Here is a 24218-nt window from a genome sequence, read left to right on the forward strand (position 1 = left end):
TGGTTTAGAAACTATAGCCACTCTAAATAAAGAGGTACAAAAACAAGCTGTTTTACAAGGCAAGGAGACTCATTTCTCTTTTGCTAGTTTTCTTCAAAAGAAAATGAGGTGAACTAAGAGGAATCAGAACTGTTCTAAAAAGTAAGAGGACTGGTTGGGGGAGCAGCGGGGGCGCTTGGGCATCTCCAAAGAAACGGACACTTAATTACAACGTAGTAAAAATTACACAAGAAATAATTCCTAATCCAGGGTAGATACTTTCACGGAATTGTTCCTGGATTAGTAAACTCGATTTCCACTTTAGAGTTTGCTGACCCACTCTGAACAAGGCTTCATCCAAACAGAGGGGTTTCTTCATCCATTTCACTCAAACATTCAAAAAGTTCTTGACAACCTTTTCTCATAAGTCCATTTGTAATTTTTCTGTTGAAGATGCAGACTTTTATATGCAAAATGACATAGTCCAAACAGGTATTTATTTTACTTGAACATAAGAGGAACAAAGTCCAGAGAAGCATAACCCCTACTTTAAAGAAAGACGCTTCCGCTGTAGCCTTCCCTGCCCAAGGTCAATGGAGAGAAGGCAAAACGAGATCAAGGGCCAGCAGCCTTACTGCCCGATCATGACACTTCACGTTCTAACTCCTGTCTGTCGTTCATTGTCATAAAGCAAGATCCTGAATTCAGTCTGGGGTACAACCTCATACTGCCACTTCAAATTTAAACAGTATTTGCCTCACTTCCAGTGAATAAACTAAAGGGTGGGGGGTGGGAGGGAGCAAAGCCAAAAAGTCATTGCTTTGACGCTAAAAAAAAAAAGCATGACATTAACAAACAGAATGAGATGCTGCCTATTTTGATTCTGATGATTTTCTCTTGCTGATCTAAATGGGAAAGAGAGGGAGAAAGTAAGAGGGAGTGGGGGAAGGGGGATATGGAGACAAAACAAAACATGGCTTTTCCTAGCATCCTTTCAAGTTCCCTAAGTTCCCCTCTGCATCCTCTGGCCTGAGTCAGGAACGCTCCACACACCAACTGCTTTCAGCGGGTTAGACTATGAACATAACACTAAAATTCTAAGAACATGCCTTTTCTCAAACGACTGTAGTTCCTAAAATTGTTTGATGTCAAAGAGAAAGAGACCCAGGTCCTTGAGGAAAAGGATCCCTCCAATTCTCCTGTCCTTCTGATGCCAAAATAATTTCAGAATACTCAATCATCCCATATGTTAGACTAAGTAGTAGTTACTATAGATTCACCAAGAACTGTTATATCTTAAAGTCTAAGGAAGCTGAAAAGGGCTGTTAAAAAAATTCTTTATTTCTAACTTGTATTCTTGCTAGAGGTTTTTGTTTTGTTGCAAAATTTGTAAGGACATTCACAAGCTACAGAGAACATTTAGTACAAGGGCAAGAGAAGACTTAACATCTCCTAAAGCAAAGCAGGCACACTGACGGGGTGGGGTTGGGGGGCATTTACAGTGCCTGGGACGCAGAAACACGCAGCAGGAGGCTTACCAATCCTGTCCGACTGGGCTTGCTGCTTACAGAGGAGGCCACAGAGCTCATGGAGCTGAGAGAAGAGGCAGAAGGGCTGCGCGTCAGGCTGGCGGGTGTGGTCGCCATCACCCGCCTCACGGCAGCGGCCTTGGCTTTGGCTGGTGTGGTGGAAGGGAAGCCAATCTTGGTCACTTTGTGGACAGGAGCAAACAGGCCATATTTGGGTTGACACTGAAAATACCTTTAGGGGACAACAACAGGAACAGTAACAAGAAGCAAGTTAATTACAAGAAATACAACTATAACCAAAAAGCTCTCCTGACTCGTAACTCGTGACTGGTTTGCTGTGAATTTTACCAACCAGCTGGGGTGGTGCACCAGCCCGTGGCACTCACTGGTGTGCAAGCTGATAAATAACCATAATAATAGTTTTTTTTTAATTTATTATTTTTAAAAATTATTTATTTATTTTTGGCTGCAGTGGGTCTTCGTTGCTGCGCGCAGGCTTTCTCTAGTTGCGGTGACCAGGGGCTACTTTTCGTTGCAGTGCGCGGGCTTCTCATTGTGGTGTCTTCGTTTGTTGCAGAGCGAGGGCTCTAGGCACGTGGGCTTCAGTAGTTGCGGCACACGGGCTCAGTAGTTGTGGCTCACAGGCTCTAGAGTGCAGGCTCAGTAGCTGTGGCGTGTGGGCTCAGTAGTTGTGGCTCGCGGGCTCTAGAGCGCAGGCTCACTAGCTGTGGCTCACGGGCTTAGTTGCTCCGCAGCATGTGGGATCTTCCCAGACCAGGGCTCGAACCTGTGTCACCTGCATTGGCAGGCGGATTCTTAACCACTGCACCACCAGGAAAGCCCCACAATAATGTTTTAGAAAACACACTAGGAAATAACAGTATGATACACAGAGATGGAATCACTCATCTGTTACTAAGATTTTACGCAAAGGGAAGGTATTTCTACTATCTGATAAACACACAGCAGAGGAGTGATCCCACTTAATAAAACCTTGCCAAACAAAGGGCAAGAGAAATCAAACAAGCACCTAATTCTGGCAGATTCACTCAAGTAAAGGTGGAGTAGTACTGACACTTGGAGATCTCACGACTCTAGCGAATTATAACAACTTAATATGAAGGATATCAATGATATGGCTTCATAATCGTTGCAGCACCAAGAGATTTTTTTAATCTCCTCGAGGCATTATTATTGTATTTGGTACATAAGACCTATATGCTTATAATCAGTCTGTAAACATTTTATAAGTAAAATGTTAACTACAACACTTTATACTACTAACAATAATGCATCAGAGACCACAACTGTGCCCAAGGCCTTCAAAGCATCTGAAATGTGGGAAACGCCTCTTGCATTCGTCTGCATGACTCAACTCCCACCCTATCCCTGTGAGGTGAGAGTGGGGTTATCCTCACAGTGGAATAGGTGTGCTTGCCGTCAGTCCTCTTGCCACAGGATGGAATCCTTGTCACCAGATATAAAGACACATTTTGCGTTCTCGTCCTAACAAAAGCAGCTTCCTTCTCCTCACTCCCCCTACCCTCCAACGCCCAGAAACTCATTCAGACGTTGACTGCTATCAAAGGGAGAGCAGCCAAAAGGATGACATAGTATTTCCTTTCTATTTTGAAAAATAAAATGAAAACACTATAGATGATACTATAATTGTAGAAACATGTCATTACACACTTGTCCAAATCCATAGAATGTATACCAAGAATAAACTGTAATATAAACTACAGACTTTGGGGGATAATGATGTGTCAATATAGGTTCACCAGCTGTCATAAATGGACCACTTGGGTGCAGGATGTTGATAATGGGGGAGGCTGTGCATATGTGGGGCAGGGGGTAGAGGAGGGATATCTCTGTACCTTTCTCTCAATTCTGCTGTGAACCTAAAACTGCTCTAAAAAAAAAAAGCCTTAAAAATAAATAGATAGGGCTTCCCTGGTGGTGCAGTGGCTAAGGATCCACTAGGACAGCCCACGCACAGCAACGAAGACCTAACACAGCCAAAAATAAATAAAATTAATAAATTTTTCAAATAAAATAAATAGATAAATAAACCAAATACTTGCTCAGAATCTACTCAGACGCACTGCACATATTACTAAAACAGACAGTCAAAAGAAAGACTCTGATTCTAGTGGGGGGAAAAACCTGTAGATGAGTCTTAGGAAATAAAAGTGCAGCTCTTCAAAACACTCACGTCCATTTTACTATACACGGTTGGTGGGACTGGCTTCAGCACCTTTACATGCAAGAGGGAGACGAGATTCCAACTGCAAACAAACCTTGTTCCAGCGACAGCCCCATCGTTCTTCCCAAGAGGCTCATCCAACTCCACACCACACCACTCCCCCTTGGCGAAGTCTGTCTCCCCAAGAAACCGGACGACGCCAGCCTTCGTGCCACCAACCTGGAAGAAGAGAACGTTAAAAGGAAGAGATGAACATAATTACAATTTCACAGCTTAATCCTTTGCAGCTGCAGCCAATACTGTGTTCCATCATTTCTCCAAGCAGCTCTTCTCTTAACCTCCTCTCCAACTCTTCAAAGAGTTCTCTCCAAAGGTTAGCAAAGTTCATCTGGGTGACTTCAGTCACCAGAGTGATCCGATACCTGATATAGTCCAATAATGAACTCGCCTAGGTGATGCGCAGTCATCAACATTTAGTCCAATTAAAAAAATACCTTATTACTCCGGAGGGAGGTTTCTGCTTCAAAATAAATATTTGCTACAAAAATAAAACCCCCACGTCCTTAAAGAAAAACAAAATTCATGCATAATCCACCGTAACAATTGCTGTGTTTATGTTCCCAAACGTCCTTTACATCATTATCCAGGTAAAGCAATAACATGTACATGTTAAAGACAAATATTCACACATCCACACACATGAAATGTAAATTCTTTAAAATATTTTTTTTTTTTTTTTTTTTTGCAGTATGCGGGCCTCTCACTGTTGTGGCCTCTCCCACTGCGGAGCACAGGCTCCAGACGCGCAGGCTCAGCGGCCACAGCTCACGGGCCCAGCCGCTCCGCGGCATGTGGGATCCTCCCGGACCGGGGCACAAACCCGCGTCCCCTGCATCGGCAGGCGGACTCCCAACCACTGCGCCACCAGGGAAGTCCTCTTTAAAATATTGTAAATATTGATATTTTCCACTGTGAGGCTCTCCATTTCTTCACAACTATTAAAATGACTGTTCTTCACATTTTACGTGAACTGTTCAAAGCTGTGAATCTTTTTAAATGTCTTTGTCCCAGCTGTTGTTTGACATAACATGCAAACATTAATTATTTCCAAAATTATCCCATCAGCATTTATTATTTCTTCCTTTGCCATTATTTTTCTATTTCAAATACTCATTTTATCATATCCTCTCTCACATGCACATAAGAACAGATCTGAGTCTTTTTACAGTTTCAAAAGTTCAGTATCTGTGCTACTGCCACGGCATTTTTTTTTTTTTTTTTTTTTTTGCCATGGCATTTTGATTACTGCTACTTCACAACCTGCATGATATTTCCTGTGGCTGGCTTTCCCTTATTACTATTATTCTTCAGAATACTGATTTTCTTACTTTTAGCTAAGCTTCTTTTTTCTTTTTTTAAAATTTTTTGGCTGAGCCTCAGGCTCGCGGGGTCTTAGTTCCCCAACCAGGGCTCGAACCTGGGCCCCAGCAGTGAAAGCACAGAGTCCTAACCACTGGACCACCAGGGAATTCCCTCTTTTTCCTTAATTAAAAAAATTCCCCAATTATACAAGAGGCGAGTCACCGCAGGTAATTAAGAACATTATGAACAAAAAATAAATGTTATTCCTGTAATCTCAACACCCAGGGACACTCACTGCTGACATTTTGGTCCATTTTCCCTGCTATTTTATGGCAGCTGTTTAGTATCCACAGTACAGATGTATCACAATGTGTACTTTACTCATTTTTCGTTTGGGATGTTCGCCTTTTTCTTACTGATTAAAAAGGTAACTCTTTATAATGAATTAATTCTTTTTTTTTTTTTTTTTTTTTTTGCGGTACGCGGGCCTCTCAATGTTGTGGCCTCTCCCGTTGCGGAGCACAGGCTCCGGATGCGCAGGCTCAGCAACCATGGCTCACGGGCCCAGCCGCTCCGCGGCATGTGGGATCTTCCCGGACCGGGGCACGAACCCATGTCCCCTGCATCGGCAGGCGGACTCTCAACCACCGCGCCACCAGGGAAGCCCATGAATTAATTCGTGAATAGCCAATGCGTTCTCATGGTTCAAAAACTTTTAAATATATGTATCCAGGGAAAAGCCTCTCTTACTAAACTCGTGTCCCTAACTATCCCACCCTCCCCATCACAGGTAGCCACTGCTATTGATGTAGAGTGTATCCTCTTCCCAGCATTTCTTTATGCATATAAAAGCAAATGTTGGGGCTTCTCTGGTGGTGCAGTGGTTAAGAATCCGCCTGCCCATGCAGGGGACACAGGTTCGAGCCCTGGTCCGGGAAGATCCCACGTGCCGTGGAGCAACTAAGCCTGTGCGCCACAACTACTGAGCCTGCACTCTAGAGCCTGCGAGCCACAACTACTGAGCCCGTGTGCCACAACTACTGAGCCCGCGCACCTAGAGCCCGTGCTCCGCAACAAGAGAAGCCACCGCAATGAGAAGCCCGCACATTGCAATGAAGAGTAGCCCCCGCTCGCCGCAACTAGAGGAAGTCCATGTGCAGCAACAAAGACCCAACACAGCCAAAAATAAATAATTTCTTTTTAAAAAGGAAGTGTTAATTCATGTTTTTACTCCTCCCTTTCATTTTTACATACAAAAAATGAGCTGTCTTGCACCTGTACTACATGAGCTGTCCTGCACCTCGCTTTATTCCACATCAAGACAGAGAACGTCCTCCTTGTGTTTACAATCGCACGTCATTCCACTATACGGATTCACTCCAGTTTATTAAATCAGCCCCCACTGGGAGACATTTAGGTTATGTAGGTTTACTGATTTAATAAATTTAAAAATCATTTTGGTTAATTAAAAAAAAAGTCCAATGGGATTGTGTTAAATGTAGACTTACCTTGGGAAGGTAACTTATTTTATCGATCTTCACAAGGAACCAGCTTTTAAGTTTTTCCTTTTTGTTTATAATGTTCTCTATTTTATTTAATTCACTTTTTATCTCACTATTTCCTTTTTTCCCACTTCCTTGTTGTCTATTACTCTTTCCTTCCTAACTTCTTAAGACCAATACTAATTTGCTTTTTAATACCAAAGCTATTTTGTTCTAATTTTTCTCTGAATATAGTTTTCTATGAGTTTGGGATGATACACATTTTTTTCCAGCTCTATTTAAGCTTTTTTTTTTTTTTTTTTTTTTTGCAGTACGCGGGCCTCTCACTGTTGTGGCCTCTCCTGTTGCAGAGCACAGGCTCCAGACACGCAGGCTCAGTAGCCATGGCTCACGGGCCCAGCCGCTCCGTGGCATGTGGGATCTTCCCGGACCGGGGCACGAACCTGTGTCCCCTGCACTGGCAGGCGGACTCTCAACCACTGCACCACCAGGGAAGCCCCTCTATTTAAGCTTTGTTGAAAATGGAAAATGTTAAAGTCTCAAAGCTATATACTTTTCCTCTGAAAGACAAACTCTTTGTGAAACTGATTTAAGGAACCAAAGCAGTTACAGTTTAAGGTACTCTAGGCAGGAGAGCATGTGAAGGGTGACAGAGGGCAGGCAGTCCCCGGACAGTTCAGAAACATCCTGGTGTCATGACAGGTGTCACTGAGGAAAGATGGAGTTGGAGGCTGGAGAAAACTCCACGCAGGAACCGTTGTGTCCAGCACCGCAATCCACAGTGCACAGCAGGAGACACTCAACAAACATTTGCTGAAGAAATGAAAGGTGACCTTCTCCGTAGGGAACTACACAGAAAAGGCCATTTTTCCATGTAAACCAACAAAAGGAAAAAGATATCCAGTGGCTGAGACTGAATTTGATGGCTCAGAAGAGAGCAAAGGAAGAAATATGCTAACACAGACTAAGTAAGCATGGGCTCCAAGTTGAACAAATTCAAATGCCAGCTCTGTCTATGAATTAGTCAAGTTGCTTAGTTTCTAAATCTTAGTTTCGGAACTTCCCTGGTGGTCCAGTGGTTAAGAATCTGCCTTTCAATGCAGGGGACGCAGGTTCGATCCCTGGTTGGGGAATGAAGATCCCACATGCCGCGGGGCAACTAAGCCTGCGTGCCACAACTAGAAAGAAGCCCTTGCGCCACAACAAAGAGCCTAAGTGCTGCAGCTAAGATCCAATGCAGCCATAAATCAATCAATCAATCTTAGCTTCCTCATAAGTAAAATGGTGATAATTACAGGATTGCTGTGAAGATTAAATAAAATAATCCACATAAAACTGTTTAGTCAGTGTCTGACAGATAGTGTGAGAGTCTGCTATGTTAGCAGCCAGTGTGTCCATGCTAAGGAAAGTACTAGTTCTAGATCTGGCAAATGGGACTTTTTAGCACTCTTATTGGTAACCATGGAATGTATGAATAGTAACCTATATAAAATTGGCCTCTGTTTTCTCTGTCCTCTTACACACCTTTCAGAGCAGCAGACTAACCAGCATCACATGAGCAGAACACAGCACATTAGCTAAAGATGATGCAATCTTTCCAGATAATCTGTTGAATTCTTTGGGGGTGAGTCTAAGTTACTGTTATGACAACTGTTTTTCCAAGAGGCGTCTAACAGGCTGTGGGCAGTAAATTCTCCAAACAAACCGTGGCTTCACTCAGATCAGAAGCTTTATAACAAATTACCACAAACAGATCAGCGACTTTTTCTCTAGATGCAGGTAACAGAACATACATCTACCCCCCGCCAAAAAAAAAGCCATAAAGTTTGTTTCAAATGGATGACTACTAGCTCCTAGAATGGGCAGTTTCTTATACTTTTTCTCTCACCTAACTGGAAATTCTTGACTCATATAACATAATATGCTTTCCTTTCCCCTGTGAAAGATCCTTAGTAATTATTCAAAATATCTTTAACACAGACAGAAAGTCACATCCAAAATCACTCACTTTTCTACTTAATCATTTTACAGTCAAATCTTTTTCTAAGCATTTAAACACGGTTTTATCAAGTTAAGTTTTACTTCTCATGTGTTCCAGAGAACCCAGAGTATTATAGCACGTGCACTTACATTAAGTATAAGCCACAATTTTCAAATCTATGTTTTAGGGGCAGATAACAGGATTTTTAAAAAATATTTATTTATTTATTATTCATTTGGTTGCACTGGGTCTTAGTTGTGGCAGGCGGGCTCTTTACTTGTGGCAGGTGGGCTCCTTGGTTGCAGCTCGCTGGCTCCTTAGCTGTGGCATGGGAACTCTTAGTAGCGGCATGCCTATGGGATCTAGTTCCCTGACCAGGGATCGAACCTAGGCCCCCTGCATTGGGAGCACGGAGTCTTAACCACTACACCACCAGGGAAGTCCCAGATATCAAGATTATTAAAGATAAAAAATTTTACAACATTGAAACAAAAAAATGGATCCCTACGGCAAACACAAGTAACTACCATTCATTCTCTTTACTTTCAGAATATATACACATAACTCATAACACTGTGGTCAACCTAAGTCAAAATTAGAAGTCACTACTGGAGACCAAATTAATTTAAACTAGAAACTCAGCTAAAGGAAAACCTAGCTGTGGTCAGGCTTTAGCAAATCTCAGGTTTTTCAGCTCTCATTCAGTCATTCAATATATATTTCCTGAGTGCTTGGGCCCTGAGGATACAAATATAAACAGAATACAGTGTTGGTCACTGACAGAAAAATTCAAGCAAATATTTCTAGTGAAAAGTGATAAGCACTTTAAGAGGTTTCTACAAAATGCTGTGGGAACAGAGACAAACACCCTTCTTGTAAACTCTTTTGAAAAATAAGAACACTGATAAATTCTGCTGGGGGCTTCCCTGGTGGTCCAATGGCTAAGGCTTCACGCTCCCAATGCAGGGGGCCCGGGTTCCATCCCTGGTCAGGGAACTAGATCCCACATGTCACAACTAAGAGCCCGTGTGCCACAACTAAGGACTCCACGTGCTACAACTAAAAAAGATCCTGTGTGCTGCAACTAAGACCTGGCGCAGCCAAATAGATAAATAAATAAATATTTAAAAAGAAAACATTCTGCTGGGCTGATGAATGGGTCCACAAACAGGAAACAGGAAACCTTTCATCCTCTCTCAACTCTCCCATCTATTCATCAAATCTCAAACAAGCCATTTAACCTCACCGTGCCTCAATTTATAAAGCTATAAAATGTCCAGTGGGTGGTAATGAGGGACTGTTCCACAGGGATTTCGTGAGCAACTGAATTTCGTGAGGTGGCTTCTTATCTGCCATATTGTAGGTTAAGCAGCTTAATTTAAAAAGGTAACTATGGCTAATTGGTATTTACCCATACAGATTTAGCCCTGACTTAAAACTTAATCACCTGTGAGATGATGACGTCCATATTTCGTATTACCTCAACTAGAGAGCAATCCAGCTTAGGGCAGCTCCACTGGGCAACTCCTGCAAGAAAGGTAAGATTCGCCTGGTCCGGTTTTTATCCATTGGTCCTAATTGCATCTCTTGTCATACTTTACAATGTTACTCCTCCCCTTTAAGGGTATAATGTGACAACAGTATTTAAAACCCTTTGATTCTTTTGACAATATTTTATGAACACCTACTGTGTGCCAGGCACCGTTCTAAGTGCTTGGGAAAAGACAGTGAATGAGACAGAAAGTTTCCAGACTCTCATGGAGCCTAAATTCTGGTCAGAGGGAGATGGGCAATGAACAAATAAATAAATGAAAAGATCATTTTAAATACATAGAGGGGGACTTCCCTGGTGGCGCAGTGGTTAAGAATGTTAAGTGGTTAAGAACCTGGACACAGATTTGAGCCCTAGTCCGGGAAGATCCCACATGCTGTGGAGCAACTAAGCCCGCGAGCCACAACTACTGAGCCTGTACACCACATCTACTGAAGCCTGTGTGCCTAGAGCCCGTGCTCTGCAACAAGAGAAGCCACCACATGAGAAGCCCACGCACCGCAACAAAGAGTAGCCCCCACTCGCAGCAATGAAGAGCCAACACAGCCAACAATTAATTAATTAAACGATTGCTATTAAAACAAAAGACCTGACACAGCCATAAAAGAAAAATAAATAATAAATGAATCTTTAAAAGAATCCATTTGTAACTGTTTAAACATTTAATAGGAACCAAAAAAAAAAAAAACCCCTACTATCCCTGAGGCTTATAAAAGAGCAGAATATTTAGTTGCCAGAGTCACACTCTCTTAAAGCACTGAGATCAAAAAGTACCCCACTTGACCACAACGGTATTAGCCAAGTTTGCTTTTCTAATCTATATGTGTCAGAAGCTACAAAGAGGCTCAGCCTCAAGATATTTTCGTAAGTATGCTTAAAGAATTCACAGAAGCAGTATTAAAAGTTAGAAGATGTGATCTAGCAACAGGCATTTCAACATTAGACTCTGGCCCGGGCAGTGGTCCAACTTTCCTCTCTTCAAGTCCCAAAGCTAGACAGCATAAGGTGCCTCCTCAACCCAGAAACTCCCAAGCCCCAAGAGCCTACACAGAGTCCTCAAGGCAGAGGTACCAGCTTTGACATGTTTGGCGTAAAGATACCGGCTTAGGTTTGCAAAGAGAACCTAATTTCACACCGACCAGCCAGTGCCCAGGTACTGAGCCCCGCAGAAAACCCCCAGCACTGTGAAAACAGCACTGGTGTAGGCAGACAGGGCGCCACCGCACAGGAGAACAGCGTGATGAGATCCACGCGTCACGCGCATCACTCCGTAATTGTGTGAAGACCAGAACCGAGGAGAGACGGGGCTAGCAGCATGGACAGCCGTCTGGGGGTCCAGGTGAAGAGGATGATGGCTTAATGCAAGGCAGCGCAGGACAATGGGGCTGCAGAGAGGAGGACGGATAGTAAAACCAAAGACATGAAATCCAGCGGGCAGGTGGATGAGTTTATGCATTCCCAAGCCTCAAAAGTGAAAATGGCAAAAGCACACGAATCCTACCCTCTCACAGCTGAAAGCAACGAGCAGGAAGAGGAGCCCCGCTATCAACTATGAACTAAGAAGCGGCTCTCCTGCGCCCGGCTGTGCACAGAGAGGAGGAAGCTGCCGGATCTAGCTTCTCATCAACAGTGTGATTCTCTGCGCTCCTTCCCAGACAACCCTACAAGGCTGTGCTGACTAAGATTTAAGGCTTATGGAAATTGAAAATGGAGAAAAAAAAAAAAAGGAAAACTAAAATCAGAAAAAATGATTCCTCACTGCAAAGGAATTAGGCTAAGACTGTGGTGCTGGAAAAGATCTCAACATTCAGCCAAGGTGTCCAGAAAGAGTTACCATAATGTGAACATCTGGAGTCTTCTCAACCTTGGGCCATACAAAATAACCGATCCTTCTACTAACAACTACTCTATCAGCAATCAAGGGAAGGAGAGGTCACTGTGTAAAGAACAGCTTCCCTAGAGCTCAAACGCCCCACCCAAAAAGAGCCCAAGAACCCCCCAGGTAGATGATGAACAAACGCCCAATATAAGTGCAATATCACAACGAGACTTGTAGATTTGGGGGTTATAAGTCACTGGTAAGAAGACTGAGAAAAACAGAAGAAATCAAATTATTACAAAGGGCACACTGGTACACACTTTGTGGGAACATAAAATGCTAACGGCTTTTTGGACTGTACTTTGGCAATATTTATTATGATTTAAAATATTTATGTATTTTTTGACTCAGAAATTTCATTTCTAGGGAAAAAAGGCGGGGAGCAATCTAAATGTCTATGATTAAATTAGGTGCCCCAAACAGTGTGATATCAAACAGCAGCTTATTATTTTAAATGAAGAGTTGTATTTATTTACTAGCATAGAAATGCCCCCAATCTATCAAAGTATACTGTAAAATGGTGTGTATATGATATGACCCCACTATATGTGTGTTTTAAATTTACATGTTATAGTAAGTCTCACAAATGCTGAACAAATGAAGACACACAGAAAAGTACATACTAAATGAACTGTAGTTATTTAGGCTCAAACACAAGCAAAATAACTTATAAATAAGATTTTTTTTTTCATCTCAGGAAGATGTTTTTCCCTTTCACAGTATCCAAAAGACCTACAGATTTACACTATAGGATTCTTATATAAGTTTAAGAGCCCTGCGAGCAGCTCGTAGAAAGATAAAGCTTGTCACTTTAAAAACAAAAGCGTAAAAAGTCTCCTTCTCATACTTGGTCATAAGCTAAGAATTCAGCATAGAACATACAGTACCGGACATGGAGACAACCATCCTGAAACAGAACGGCTGGAAGTCAGTCAAGTTCTCGAGAACCTGACATCACATCCCTGAAATAGTGCCTACACCCGAAAATGCAGCAAGACCATCTCCAAAATATTCCGAGTAATTGGTCATCCCAGGGATTCTCAGTCTGGAAAGAGGTGAGTCTGAGAGTCAGCTGGACCGCAGCATCAGCCCAAAGCAGCTCATGCCACAAGACAGATGAAAGCCATCTTCAACTAAGGAGATCTGTGGAATATTCGTGAGGACAAATGGGAAAACAGAGGGGCCAGAGGGAGATGGGAAGGAGGCAGATGGGTTTGTTACAAGCAGCTCCAACTGACCCTCCTTGACCCAGCTCATCTACCCCACTGAGGCCCACCAGCGTGGAGGGGGGCAAGGACAGGCTTCCCCAGGCCCGGACTGCCTCCCCCAAGATGGGAGTGCCCAATACAGTCATAGCTCAGGAGCTCCCACCTGGATCTTCAAGAGGTCATTGGGCTAAACCTCACACCTGATGCAGAAATCCCCCTTCCTGCTCTTCCCGCGATGAGAGCAAGAACTGGAGAGAGCTGCGTGGAGAAGGCAGCCTCCACTCCTGCCCTCTCTGCGCTCGTTCCAAGTGGAAGGCTCCACGAGGGCACTGGGGGCGGGACTGGGAATATTCTATACCGCTCCTCACGTAACAGTGACCTAACGAACTTAGTTCTATTGGAAGTTTTTTACTGAAGCATAACTGACTTACAATGTCACATTAGTTCAGGAGTGCAACGTGGGGACCTGATACTCTCATATGTTACGAAATGATCACCAGGAAAATTCTAGTAACTGTCTATCACCATACAAAGTTATTACAATATTACGACTACCTTCCCTAGGCTGTACATGACATCCCTGTGACTTACTTATTTTATGACTGGAGGCTTGTACCTCTTAATCCCCTTCACCTAATTCGCCCACTCCCCCCCCATCCCCCTCTGGCAGAACCAGTTTGTTCACTGTATCCATGAATGAGTCTGTTTCTGTTTCATTATGTGTATTGGTTTGTTTCATTTTTTTAGATTCCACATATACAAGGAAAATCATATGATATCAGTCTTTCCTCTGACTTATTTCACTTAGCATAATACCCTCTAGGTCCATCCATGTTGTTGCCACTGGCAAGATTTCATTCTTTTTTATGGCTGAGTAATATTCCATTGTATATATATATACCACACCTTTATCCACTCATCCACTGATGTACATTTAGGTTGCCAACAGAAGTTTTCTTTAATTAGGGGAATTCCAATCAAATATTTCAGATTTCTAAATCTAATTCCCTTTATACATGAATTTTGAAGTAAAAATGTTTTACATTCCTAAATCAAAGATTTCTATTAAACAAGGCAGCACATTAAAGTAGAAAAAACAGGGCTTCCCTGGTGGCACAGTGGTTGAGAGTCTGCCTGCTGATGCAGGGGACGCGGGTTCGTGCCCCGGTCTGGGAGGATCCCACATGCCGCGGAGCGGCCGGGCCCGTGCACCATGACCGCTGAGCCTGCGCGTCCGGAGCCTGTGCTTTGCAATGGGAGGGGCCACAACAGTGAGGGGCCCGCGTTCCGCAAAAAAAAAAAAAAAAAAAAAAAAAAAAAAGTAGAAAAAACATACTAACTGGGAACAAGAGGCCATAATGATACATATACACGTACATCACATATGGCCTGAGGCAAGCTGCATTTCTTCTCTGGGCTTCAGTATTCTAAGCAAAAAGAGGCATTTGTTGATCTCAAAAGAGCCTTTCCAGATCTGAAATACTGGGATTCTAAGGTACTCCTTTAATTTCTCCTAGAAATACTAACCAAAACAGTAAATAATTTTACTGCCTCTAAAAACACTCTCATTAGACTTAAGACTCTTAGAGATTCAAATTCTGTTCCAAGTATGCTAGGTTTGAACATGTAATTAAAATTTTCCTACAAATACACCATTCAAGCCTCTACAAACCACCCTGCACCTGCAGATTCTCCTTCCTTACTATAAAAATGGAGGAAATCTCCGTCCGTCTCAATCGAAGGCAAAGCAATCCCCGTGTGTGCTCAGGGTGCCACCTCTTCCCAGGAACCTCATCCCAACACTGATTCCCCCCACCACCACTGTATCTGCACCCTGTTCCTCTAGTCCAGATCAGTTTAGTCAGGATGTAAACACCCCGGACTCTGCCATCTTTAGAAAACATCTTCCCTAGATCCAATACTCCTCCAGCATCAGCCTGACAACTCTACTCTCCTTCAACATCCGACTTCTTCAAAGAACGGTCACCCCAAACCCACTTTCAACCACCTCTGATCTATTCTTTACGAAGCAGCTGGAGCGATCTTTCCAAACTACAAATCTAATCACATCACTCATCACTCTTGTTGCTCTTAAGGTCAAAATCAAAATCCTTAACACGGCCTAAACTTACAGGCCCTATGTCACCAGTCCCCACAGACACCACCTAGTGAATGAGTCTCATCTCCTACCCCTAGGGGCTCCTCCGCCTGTGCGGAATGACACTGGCCACTTCCCCAAACGTGCCAACTCCCTCCCATGTGGGGAGTTTGCCAATCCCTCTGCTAGAATGTTCCCTCTTGCCACTACCATTCCTCTGTCTGGCCAATTCCTACTCTCCTTCAGGTCCACTTTAATCCTTACATCCTCATGGAAGCCTTCTGTTGTAAGCTAAACCATCCGGACCTTATCATTTTGTCTGTTTTATCAGCCAAGCAGCACAATACTTGACTAGAAATTTAATCAACTGTTTCTTACTCTGGTGGAACAGGAGAGCTACTTGTTTTGAAAGCGTGCCATACGCTACCCCATTTCATTTACAGCTAAGCACTCAGAATGGAATTGCATACAACCTGCAGTCTAACCTACAAAGCTGTCCTGTGCTAAGGTAACAGGATTCTGATTTAACCAAAGCTTACTAGATAAATAGGTACCATAAGTCTTAAATATTTTTAGGTCCTTTGACCTAGTAATTCCACCACTATAAATTTATCCTAGGAAAGTAAGAGAGATACACACAAAAAATTTTAAATGGCATTCATGGCAGCAATATCTATACAGTAAAAAGTGGAGGAGAGGGGAGGGGAAGTAAACATCAGTAAAAATGCAAAGAAGAGTAAGCATCAGAAAACCTTCACTGTTGGGCTTCCCTGGTGGCGCAGTGGTTGAGAGTCCGCCTGCCAATGCAGGGGACACGGGTTCGTGCCCCGGTCCGGGAAGATCCCACATGCCGTGGAGCGGCTGGGCCCGTGAGCCATGGCCACTGAGCCTGCGCGTCCAGAGCCCATGCTCCGCAATGGGAGAGGCCACGACAGTGAGAGGCCCGCGTACCGCAAAAAAAAAAAAAACCTTCACTGCAACAGTGGTTAGGATACATGCTCTCACTGCCGAGGGCCCGGGTTCAATCCTTGGTGGTGGAACTAAAATCCCACAAGCCGCTCAGCGTGGTTAAAAAATAAAATAAAAATAAAATAAAATTGGTATAGCAAGTGAGTATGAGCTAAACAAACAAGTTACAGATTGAGCCGCAGAGCACTGACATACTGAAATGATGCTCTGAGTTCTGAAGCATCCACTGCTAAAACTCATGACTATTATAACCAGAAGAAGGAACCTACTGACCTTGAAACTAAGAGATCCAGAAGGACCCCGTTGAAGGTAACAGGTATTAAAGGGTTCCCACAGGTGCATGGGGCCTTCTAGATTCATGATGCTACAGGACTGGGAGACAGAAGTCCCAAGTTCTAAATCTAAAACCTATAATGAATGTACTATATGACTACAGGGAGTCACTGCCTTTTTCGGGGCTTAAGTTTTCTTGTCTGTAGGACAAAAAAAATCACAAAAACTTCCAATTTCAAAATTATACTATCAATCATCAGCTCTCCATGACAGGTTCTGGAGTAAAAATACCTAAATTTTAATTGCAGAAGCACCACTCTTCAGGTTGTATGACCTTGGGCAAGTGATTGTACTTCTTAGGACCTCCGTTTCCTCACCAATTCTATGGGGGCTACTCCATATACTGCTGACACATTCAACGAGATGCACGGGACATTCTAAAGGCTAACAGCCATTCTTTTTTTCCCATTATATTACTGTAAGCCTCCAAGACTGATGGAATTTTTACGGATACAAAGGAAACTAAAGAGCACAGGGTCAAAGACTTCAGACAAACGTCATACCTTGAACTGAACTGACTAAAGTGTTGAAAAAGTCAGAAAATAGCTTTAAATTTTCATCAATGAGAAAAACAGCTACCATTTCTTGGGAATTCTCTGGCAGTCCAGTGGTTAGGACTCGGTGCTTTCACTACCGAGGGCCTAGGTTCAATCCCTGGTCAGGGAACTAAGATTCCACAAGCCACATGGTGTGGCCAATAAATAAACAAATAAGGTTCTGCTGTTTAAAAAAAAAAAAAAAAGTTACCATGTCTTGAGTGTTAACTGGATACCAGGCACTGCTAAGAATGTCATATGCATCAGCTAATTTAATCCTCACAACAATGCTAGATGTTAGCACTATTATTCAACCTCATTTTCATAGATGAGAAAACTAAGAAGTTAAATAACTTGCTACGGTCACAAAGGCAGAGCTGGACTCAGCTTGTGTTTTTAGCACTGCTACACTGCCTCTCGTTTAACACAAACAAAAAAAAAAAAATCAGTCACTGTGTCATTCGGGGGTTCTAGAATGTACAGCATGTAGACCTTATACATTGTTTCCTGCTTATTAGCAAAAAAAAAAGAAACTACAGTACATTTCTTTTTTCTTAATATTTATTTATTTATTTATTTGGCTGCATCGGGTCTTAGCTGCCGCACACTCTTCTCTCTAGTTGTGGCGCACAGGTTCCAGAGCGCACGGACTTGGTTGCCCCTCGGCACGTGGGACCTCAGTTCCCGGACCAGGGATCAAACCCGCATCTCCTGCATTGGAAGGTGGATTCTTAACCACTGGACCACCAGGGAAGTCCCTCCTTTCTTTTCCTAGACCTAAACCTGATCATTTAAAAGGCAGAGAAATTCTGAAATAACATCCTGTGATCTCTGAGTTTTCCAAGACACTCAAAGAAACAGGATCTCATATTTACCCACACACTATCCTTAAAGCAAAAATTAAAAACCAGAAAGAAAAAAAAACCTTTGTTAAAAACCTCTAAGTCCACCTCTCAGCTTGTTTTGTCAAGTAAAGTTACCTTAATATTTACAAGCTAAAAACTCAATATTCTTTTGACTAAACGAAGATAAAACTAGAGTCGATCCCTGCAAACCTACGCTTATACTACGCACAAACTGTGTAGCCAGTTTCTAATCTGTTGTATATTTACACATAAAAGGAACCAGAAAAGCTGATTACTTACTCTATAAATGAATGGTCATCCCTACAGAACAGATTCTGAGCCCGCATGTGTGTAGTTCAACCCGTCACTCAGGTCAACGTAACGACCTTGGAAGGTTCATGGACTCACCAATACTCGGTCTCCAATTTTGAGCTCTCTTTCTCCTTTCTTGACTGAGCCGGCCTCCGAAAGGTTGGAAATAGATTCACTGATGGTCTTTGTAAGGTTGCTGATCTGAGACGTAGCTGAAGGTTCCTTTGCGGTTGGCTGGGGCGATTTATGGGGAATATTTGAGGGGGTGGCTGGGGAAGAGGACACCATGCTGGCTGTCGAAGCGGACAGAGGCGAAGTCGTTCTGGAAGCATGAGTTGTCTGCAGGCCGTCGGCTTCATCTTCTGCCTGCACCTTCCTCGTCAACTTTGAAGGTCGGGTGAATATGCCCTTTAAAGGCTCACACTGGAAATACCGAATTCCTGCCACTGAACCATCATTCTTGCCTATGGGTTCATCTAAAACAATCCCGGCCCATTGGCCTGGTGCAAACTGGGTTTCTCCCAGGAACTGGATAAATCCAGGCTTATTCCCATTCACCCAAACTCGCTCCCCAACTCGAAAATCATCCACAAACTCCTCTTGTGTCTCAGCAGATGGAGTGCTTGATGCTTTTTCACTGGATATTGTTTTTTCTATTGGAGCTGCAACTGAAAACAGAAGAAAGGATCAGAAAAGATTCAATTTCATATTTAAGCAGACAACCCCTAAGTTAAAAGGAAAATAAACTAGAGAAAGGGCCAAAAGCAACAGAAGTAGCCACAACTCTTCAAGAGGTACTCTGTTTATCTTTTTTTTCTTTTTTTTTTTTTTTTAGCAAGGCGGCAAAAAGTACTTGACCCATCACTACCATTTTCTTTTTTTTTTAAATTAACTTATTTATTTATTTATTTTGGCCGCGTTGGGTCTTCATTGCTGCACGCGGGCTTTCTCTAGTTGCGGCAAGCAGGGGCTACTCTTCATTGCAGTGTGCAGGCTTCTCATTGCGGTGGCTTCTGTTGTTGCAGAGTATGAACTCTAGGCACGCCGGCTTCAGTAGTTGTGGTGCACGGGCTTAGTTGCTCCGTGGCATATGGAATCTTCCTGGACCAGGGCTCGAACCCGTGTCCCCTGCATTGACAGGCAGATCCTTAACCACTGTAGCACCAGGGAAGTCCCGCATCACTACCATTTTCAATGCTGTCAAAACTCAATGAGCTGATAAGACTTAGTCCTTATCTGCAATTAAGATTGGAAGAAGTCAAAACTGGGGAAAAAAGGAGTCCTTTTCCCAGAATTCATAATATAGGTCCGATTTCATTCTTCACCCTGTATCCTGCACATGATGAGCAAATGCCCATTCAGACCCACTGAGACGGGCTCTATTCCCCCATTTGAGTGGTCAGTTAAAGCTGACAGGACTAGGCCCATTTAACCACACACATTCGCAATTAACTTGATGCAGGAGGGGATTCAGTGCCGCAGTCCCTACCATCATTATTCCAAGACTATTCCTTTGCTAGCAGAAATGGAAATCACAGCAGGGAAGAAAAGAGAGCATATGGCCTGACTCCCTGTAAAGGCAAGACGACTTGGCAAACTCTACCCTACGGTAAAGACAGAGTTAAATTCTGCCAGGAATGTGATATTTACACTGGAAATACACTCACGCATTCACCCAGCAAGCGTTTATTAAATATTTAGCGTGAACTGGCAAAGAGAGCCTGAATTCTTAATGTCTGCCATTTACTGGGCATATCGTGATCTCAGGATGTTCCATGACCTCTCGTAGTTTAGTTTTTTCATCTGTAAAAGGGGAAAGTAGTAATATCTATCTTGAGGGATTTTTTTCTTTGAATGAGGATTAAATGAAATAATGTATTTATCCAAGTTACGCATCTTTCTTGAGTTCCTACCACTCTGGAACTAGTCCCAGGCATCGTTCTTCACCAGGGACAAAGCAAGACAGCACAGTTCATGCCTTCATAGAGCTCAGAGTCTAGCGGTGGAAAAGCAGACAGTCAAGGCACACACCAGGTAACTTCAGGTGGTGTAAGTGCTGTGAAGGAGACAGTGCCTCTGGGCAGAGCAGTCAGGGAAGGCCTCCTGGAGGAGGTGATATCTAGTCTGAGGCCTGATTGACAGGAGTGAATCACACAGACTGGGGAGCAGAGTGGCCCAGTGGAGCGAGAGTGCGTGCTGAACATCTCTTTACCCTACATAGAAAGGGGGACTGTGGAGTTTCCATTTGTGGAGGGTTTTTTTGCTTGTTTGTTTGTTTAGAAGACAGTGGATGCTCTCAGATAGAACAGATAATAATCTGCCAAAGACAGGGGCCAGTTTTTTTTTTAGCATCAGTTCTGGCTTTGCACATCAACAGTTACTCTTCCCAGAGTGCTGCAAGCATGAATTTCTGAAAAACAATGTTCATAAAAGTGTCTTGAATTCCTTGGCAATCACTTCCTTTTAAGCGTGTAAGTTTTAGTATTAATAAGCTGCTTTAATCCTAATTTAAAAAACCTAACGTGTGCCAAGTAATACTGGAGAAACCAAGTTGAATTACTCATGATCCCTGGACTCAAGGACTTCAAGTGCTAAAAGGTACGCACGAAAAATACTAAAAGTGAAAAAGACAATTCTAACAGGGGTAGATATAACAGTGGAAGGCCTTATACAAGGGTTGGCATTTGGAGGGGTCTTAAAAGAGGAAGGATTTTGAGGAGAAGGGGATGCCAATTTTGACTGACTTCCCCAAAGCTAAATAGTCCTTAAATAAACCCATTTCTTCACAGTCCTTTGCTTTATCAGTAAAGCTTTCCTCTAAGATGTTGTTACCAAGTCTAAGCTCGTACTACTCACCACACAACAGGCAGGTAACCAAGAGACGAATTGTTGGGGCAAAAGAATAACGACTTTATTTGGAAAGCCAGCAGACCGACAAGATGGCGGGCTCGGGCCCCAAAGAACCATCTTGCCTGAGTTAGAATTCGGGCTCCTTTTATACTAAAAGGGGAGGGGGGTAAAGTCAAACACTTCCTGGTTCCCATCAGCCTCCGGAGGGCATGGGTTAATTTCTTCCTCCCTGCAGTCATTCACAGGTGGGCCTGGTCAGGATGTTTCCCGTGAGCTGAACACAAAGGTATTTTAGCTTAATGCTCATTACCTGGGAAGCAGGGTTCCAAGAGATGGGCCATTATGTATAATTTAAACTTATAGGCAACATCCCTTTAGTGAGTAACTTGTAATAGAATACAAAAGGTTCTTCCCTATTACAATGTTTTATGGCCTCTCTGAAAAGGTTTTATCCTGATACATAAAATGTAAATAACTCAGGATCTCCAATGAGTCAACACATATTTACTGAGCTCCTGTTTCGTGCCAGGCAATTTTCTAGGTGTGTGGATGGAATACAGCAGTGAAAAAAAAAGAAAAAAAAAGCAAACCCAAAGATCCCTTCCCTCAAGGAAGACCTATGAATGTCTTTATGGAAGAACTTGAAGAAACAATGTTGTACTTAATAGATTATGGTGGGCACCTGTCTGGAAAGGCTGAAAACATAAGATCTAATAGTATACAAATCACATAAAAAGATGGTAAAAGCAAGCATCAGATGCTTCTCTCCTGCCTCTCTTACTAAAGACCTTAGGTGATCGTTACGGGATGGAAATGGAAATGCTGAAGGAGGAGATGGAGAACAGATGAGGAACAGGTTGTTAACGATTATAAAAGACACAAGTTCATCTATAAAATGGGGAAGGTTTTCCCTCATGAGCCAGACTTGAGCTACTGTACTACCTGCTCCCTTGATGATGATGGCCAATTTCAGGTCAGTGACTGTCATCATATCTTTTAAGCCAGATTAGTCTTTGTTTTCTCTATATATCCCTAAACCCCAAGAGAAAGGTCCTGATGAGTTCAGGAAGACACATGGGCAGAAAAACTGAAGAAACACTTTAACACTGTAAGGATCAAACACTGAAATTAACTTGACAACTATTTCAGAACCTTACACTGAATCAATGAAATAGACTCTTCACTGATTAAGACTACTAAATATAAAATTCTATGTCTTTTAATTGAAACTTTTTCAAGTATTTTCAACAATATGAAGTTTTATAAGATTGTCTTTTTAAATTTTTCAAATAGAAGTCTTCACATATGATGAAAAACTTGCTGTTAATAAGAAACATAAAGCATTACCAGAAGCAGGTGTCTTCAAGGCTGTGCTTCCAGGCTTAAGGATCTTCGTAGGGGCCTTAAGCCCGCTTGGTTTTAGCATACTCATTGTCCTTAGTATATCAGAGCTGTTTTTCCTTTGCCTGTTGCCACTATCTTTCCCCAGTCATTGATAGAACTGTGGGTGTTTCTATAGTGGAGTCAGTCTCTGGGTTAAATCTGCAAAGAGAAAAATATAAAAAGAGTTTAGAATCTATAGGAGAAACAAAGTAGAAAGAGTTAACGAAAGTAGCTTTCACAGCCTAAACTTTTCCTTATGATAACCATCTCCACAATGAACCTAGGAACCTAGAAAACTCCAAATATCAAAAATATGAAGATGCTGCTGAAATAGATTTAAAAGCAATTTACTATCCTAAAGACAAGTAGCTAAGGCTGGCAATATATTCACTTTTCTTTATAGTATCTAATAATACCAGATCAGTACAGTGCCTAAAAACCACACAATCCATAGAAGAGGGTTCAGAAAAATGTGCACCAAACTAAATGGGGGAAAGAGAAGGGAGTTTTCAGTTTTCACTTCATTGACTTCTATGTTGCTTAAGTTTTATGACCACAAGCCCGTATTAACTGTATATACTGTTTAATCCACAGAATTATACAATAACTCAGTATAAAGCCAAGTATATGTTAAACAAGAGAAACGTTCAAATTCAAACTCTGTAAGAAAAAGCCGTACCTGGAAAGTACTAAAAGGAAGTTATCTTTGTTTTATCTACAGAAACACAATGAACTTCTGATTTACTCAAGACCAAGTATGAATCTACAACTTCTGGCTCAGGCAAAACAGTACCTTGCCATTTGCTCTTTAAGAGAGGAGGAAGACCTTGGGATTTTGGAATACAGAAAAATATTTCTAGACGTAATACCCAATAAAACAAAATTCAAAGAGAAAAATGCTATTTACTGACTCTCTCAAACGGCTGCATTTTGCATTTTTTTCTGGTAGTCGAGCTTGGATGATGACGCACAGACCTCACTCTGGCTCTCTTACAAGCAATGCCAAGCATCAGTAAACAATCTGGCCAGGGCTAACAGAGGAGCTGCCATGGTCCCTGTAGTGAGGTGAATGGTGGCCTCCCCAAAAGATATGTCCATCTGGAACCTATGCATGTGACCTTATTTGAAAGAAGAGTCTTTGCAGACGTTAATTCAGTTACGTGTCTTGACATGAGCTAGCTCGTCCTGGATCACCTGCCTGGGCCCTAAATCTGATGACAAGTGTCCTAATTAGAAGAGGAGATCACAGAGGAGACAGCCAGGTGAAGACCCAGGCAGAGATTGCAGCCATGTGACTACAAGCCAAGGATGGCCAGCAGCCACCAGAAGCTAAGACAGAAGCATGAGACGGATTCTCCCTCAGAGCCTCCAGAAGGAACCAACCCTGGTGATACTTTGATCTCGGACTTACGGCCTCCAGATCTGTAAGAGAACAAATCTGTTGTCTTAAGCCACCTGGTTTGTGGTGGTCACTTGTTATGGCGGCCCCAGGAAACTAATATAGCCATGTAAGTTTTTCTATTCAAAGATAATCAGACTGGGACTTCCCTGGCGGTCCAGTGGTTAAGACTTTGCCTTCCAATAGCGGGGTACAGGTTCGATCCCTGGTCGGGGAGCTAAGATTCCCACATGCCTCGAGGCCAAAAAACCAAAACATAAAAACAGAAGCAATACTGTAACAAACTCAATAAAGA

General features: G+C 42.7%; 1 protein-coding gene across 1 annotated transcript in view; it reads right to left on the minus strand.

The window, feature by feature from the left end:
- The window catches only part of CLIP1 (CAP-Gly domain containing linker protein 1), a 122770-nt gene that overhangs the window by 65188 nt on the left and 33364 nt on the right, over positions 1–24218 (minus strand). The window contains 4 exon segments of the mRNA XM_067700999.1: positions 1518–1740; positions 3809–3933; positions 18388–18959; positions 22489–22683. Coding sequence (XP_067557100.1) covers positions 1518–1740; positions 3809–3933; positions 18388–18959; positions 22489–22573 — 1005 coding nt within the window. The 5' untranslated portion in view covers positions 22574–22683.

The sequence above is a fragment of the Pseudorca crassidens genome, chromosome 12, assembly GCF_039906515.1.
Source record: "Pseudorca crassidens isolate mPseCra1 chromosome 12, mPseCra1.hap1, whole genome shotgun sequence".
Classification (NCBI taxonomy): Eukaryota; Metazoa; Chordata; class Mammalia; order Artiodactyla; family Delphinidae; genus Pseudorca; species Pseudorca crassidens.